Raw genomic sequence first — 3667 nt, forward strand, 5'->3', positions numbered from 1 at the left:
ATATCATTACACTTTATTTGCTCTGTTTTATTCTGTGAAACCTTACTATGTATATGGAATAACCCCCTGAGAAGCCGTGGTTTACAGTGAATTTATAACAGCTAAGGGGCGTTGTTAGGCACGCTGTGAACCATGGCTTCTTGAGGCTTATTTTGCGTGTGCAATTCTTGGATTTGAGTGTAAAGTTTGGGGGGGAAAAAGAGGTAAGGTTTCGAAAATGTGTGTAAGCAATTGAAAAAAAACACTGTAATGTAGAAATGTAGCAAATTGCTGTCTTATTCAGTTTTGTATTTTTTTTTTTCAGTTTTGTATTAGGTTTTGAACTTAACAGTTTAACAGTTTTGAAAAAAAGTTATGTAAATGTGCAAATTTGGCCTGTAGGTACCTAGAGTTTTGGTGGTGGCTGTGTCTAAGTGAGAAAAGAATGTAGTCATTGAATGTAATTTGTGCCAAAGCAAAGAAAATGATCCACAGTTTCACCCACATAGACTGCTGTTGTGATCACTGTGTGAAGAACTTTGAAAAAGTGGCCTTTGTATTGAGAAAGTATCAGCATTGTATGTATTAGCAACTGTTAAAAATGTGACATAACATATGACAAAAACTGTTCAAATCTCTAAGGCTATGTTCACACTTGCCGTCTTTTTTGAAGCTGCCAGCGTCTGTTCTACATTATAATATGGAGTAAACCGTGTTTGCAAAAAAGTCCTGAGCGCTTTTTAAAACGCCACCGCCGGCATCTTTTTCTGCAGCTCGGAGTGTCTTTTCAAGTTGAAAAAAGTTAAACTTTTCTGAAAAATAACGCCCTACGTCAAGCGCCTTTTTGACAGCTGACCAATGACAAGCCAGTGACAACAAGAAAAATGGAAAAGATAGCCAGTAGATTAGTTCGTACTAGTTTCGGAGCACAAGGAGTTGTATGATATGAGCACAAAACTGTATCTAACTTAGTCTAAAATATGCCACAAACCGTGCATCATTCAACCAGAGTTTCTGGACTAAATCGTTGTAAGCACCATACTGTTTCCTTCCCCGTATAATGTCGCGCACCCACAAGCATCATTGTGAACCGACGTTCTCCTCCCCGTTAACTTCAAAAGGCAACACAAGAGCCAACATTTGACTCTTTCTCGACATTTCTGCAGCATATAGCGGCTAGGCTACTGTTGCAGCTATTGTTATAGCAACAAAAGACGCCCTCGGCTGCTATTTGTAACCAAAATGCTGCCAGCTTTTTAATTGACTAAAAAAGCGCTCTTGTCAACTTTTTCTTGTCAAAAAAAACCTGCCAAGTGTGAACATGCCCTAACTGTTCAATCTCAAATCTGAAACAACTGAAAGCTCCTTAAAAAAATGCTCTCCAGTTTGACTTTTTAATCATTAATAATGCAAAAATGCCAATAATTCAATCAGCCAACCAATTAGAAAATAAATAAATAAATAATAACAATAATAAATGTGCCCTTTGGGCCCAATTTAATAATGATTTATAATGTATGTTTACAGCTTGTTAATAAATCATATGTCATTTTTTTAATTCTTTTCTATGCCGTTCAAAGTATACTGTTAAAAAACAGATTTACCAAAATGTTTCATTTAAAAATGATACCTTTTGGTTGTATAATAAACGTGTTTTATATGTTATTACTGAATAAATTCAAATGGACTGTGTCATCTAAGCTACAGTAGATACATAATGTATAATATTAACTGGTGTTTCCAGTGTGAGACTTAAGGGCCCTGACACTCACATGAATAAATCAGTAGCAAGTAAAGGACAAAAGATGCTCCAAATCTGATGCCCCAACTCCATTCGGGCCAATTCATTCAAGCCCTCTGTGTCCTTTGGGCAATCTCAGGCACACCAGGCAGCGCCAGGGAACACTTCCCCTCGATGTGGCAGTCTGCCACTTCCTCAAGGTTACAGAGCCCAGAGAGACTGACTCCAGCATTAATGTCTGCACTATCACACAGACCTTTCTCATCCACGACCTCCTTATTCATCCTCTAATCTCTCGCTCTGCAGCGCAACCAGCGCTTGCAAATAATCGACAGGGGTAACCGACGCATGGAGACCCACGGATGTCTACTTTCAGCTCATATGGGAAATTTTCTTGCAGTGATTTTGCAAAAACATTTGTATGAAGATCAAATTCCCGCTGGATGCTTTGGTGTTATTCGGTGGCACGAGATCAAGAGTTCTGTGATGTGCGCTTCCTGTCAGCCTCAAGAAATCTTGACAGGATGATTAATTCAATCCAGGGTCTGGAAAACTTTAACTTGTGGGAAGTCTAAATCCTTTTCACTACTCTGAAAAAAAACTTGCTGTACAGACAGTTTGAGCCATGCTACTCTGAATATCAGAAGAAGAAGGAAAAAAAAGCAGCTTCTAAAGTACATTTATAGATTTTGATGGCAGACTTCCTAAGTTTTCCTCTGAATCTTTGTGAAAAGCAGGAGACTCGTTTTCTATTCAATCAGTTACACTTCAGCCAATTTATCCTGACTTATCCTGAAGCCATGGCCGCAGTGTGAAATGGTTTGATAAACACAAATTTTTTTCCTGTTTTGACATGTTTCGACATGTTTCTTTTTGAAACAGAAAGTTATGGCTGGACATTTCTGTTTAATAGTTATTTCAAAGACGGCTCCTCTCAAATACAATACTGCAAGATAGGTCAGCTTTAGGATTTTACACACTATTCATATCGACCATCTCCTTAAATATGTTGACACTAATGATGTCTAGTTTCTAACTTGGACCACTTAAAAAAATTAATCATATTTTGTGAAAATGTACTTTAATTATATATTATGACAACAAGGGTACTGGGATTATTATTATTATTATTATTATTATTAATAATACAGAAAATCTCACATAAAATCAAATTTTTTAGCACATATTTTACAGTAATGTTTTTTTGTTTTTAGTCCTGAAATGACATACTATGTATTTATTACAATAATTGTATAATAACTAGCCTAACTGTCAATCTAACCTTAACCTATGTTATTATATAATATATTACATTAGTATTTGTAACTGCACTGTAACAGCAAATACTGTAAAATACAGTACAAGCTATACATTTATTGTTGTCTCGCTGCTATAATGCTTTGCATTTTAAGTAAGTAAATCCTAGCAAATGTTTTTCATAGTATTATAAATTTCCTAGCAAAGGCTAGGGAATGTTCTAGATAATATTTTATTCCACAACAGATACATGTACGTACTAAAAGCTATAAAATGTCAATTTTTGATTTCATTCAGATCTTCAAGTGTGCAAGAGGCAAAAATAATGTTGAATTCATGATGCTCTTTTAAAAGTAATGAAGTAGTAATTCTATATCTTTACCTGCCACAGGTTCTTTGGTGGGGTACAGTTTGTTGTCGACTGTCATGCTGATGTCATAGAAGACTTCCTCTTCATCTCGATCTGCATCAAGCTGTATAAACAAGAGAACACTTGTGTCAGGCTTCACGATGCCATAGAAGAACCCTTTTGTCTAAATGGTTCCATAAAGAACCTTTAACATCTGAAGAACCTTTCTGTTTCACAAATGGTTCTTTGTGGCGAAATAAGGTTCTTCAGATTATAAAAAGGTAAGAAAGAGATGGTTCTTTAAAGAACCTTTGACTGAATGGTTCTTTGTGGAACCAAAA

General features: G+C 36.0%; 1 protein-coding gene across 2 annotated transcripts in view; it reads right to left on the reverse strand.

Annotated features, from left to right (window-relative positions):
* Nucleotides 1-3667, reverse strand: part of LOC107599844 (adenylate kinase isoenzyme 5-like) — a 91234-nt gene that overhangs the window by 29319 nt on the left and 58248 nt on the right. For both annotated transcript variants that reach the window (XM_016291546.1, XM_016291545.1), the window contains exon 7: nt 3360-3450. In XM_016291546.1, the coding sequence (XP_016147032.1) occupies nt 3360-3450 (91 nt within the window). The remainder of the gene's footprint in view (nt 1-3359; nt 3451-3667) is intronic.

The sequence above is a fragment of the Sinocyclocheilus grahami genome, unplaced genomic scaffold, assembly GCF_001515645.1.
Source record: "Sinocyclocheilus grahami isolate Dianchi unplaced genomic scaffold, SAMN03320097.WGS_v1.1 scaffold273.1, whole genome shotgun sequence".
Taxonomy (NCBI): Eukaryota; Metazoa; Chordata; class Actinopteri; order Cypriniformes; family Cyprinidae; genus Sinocyclocheilus; species Sinocyclocheilus grahami.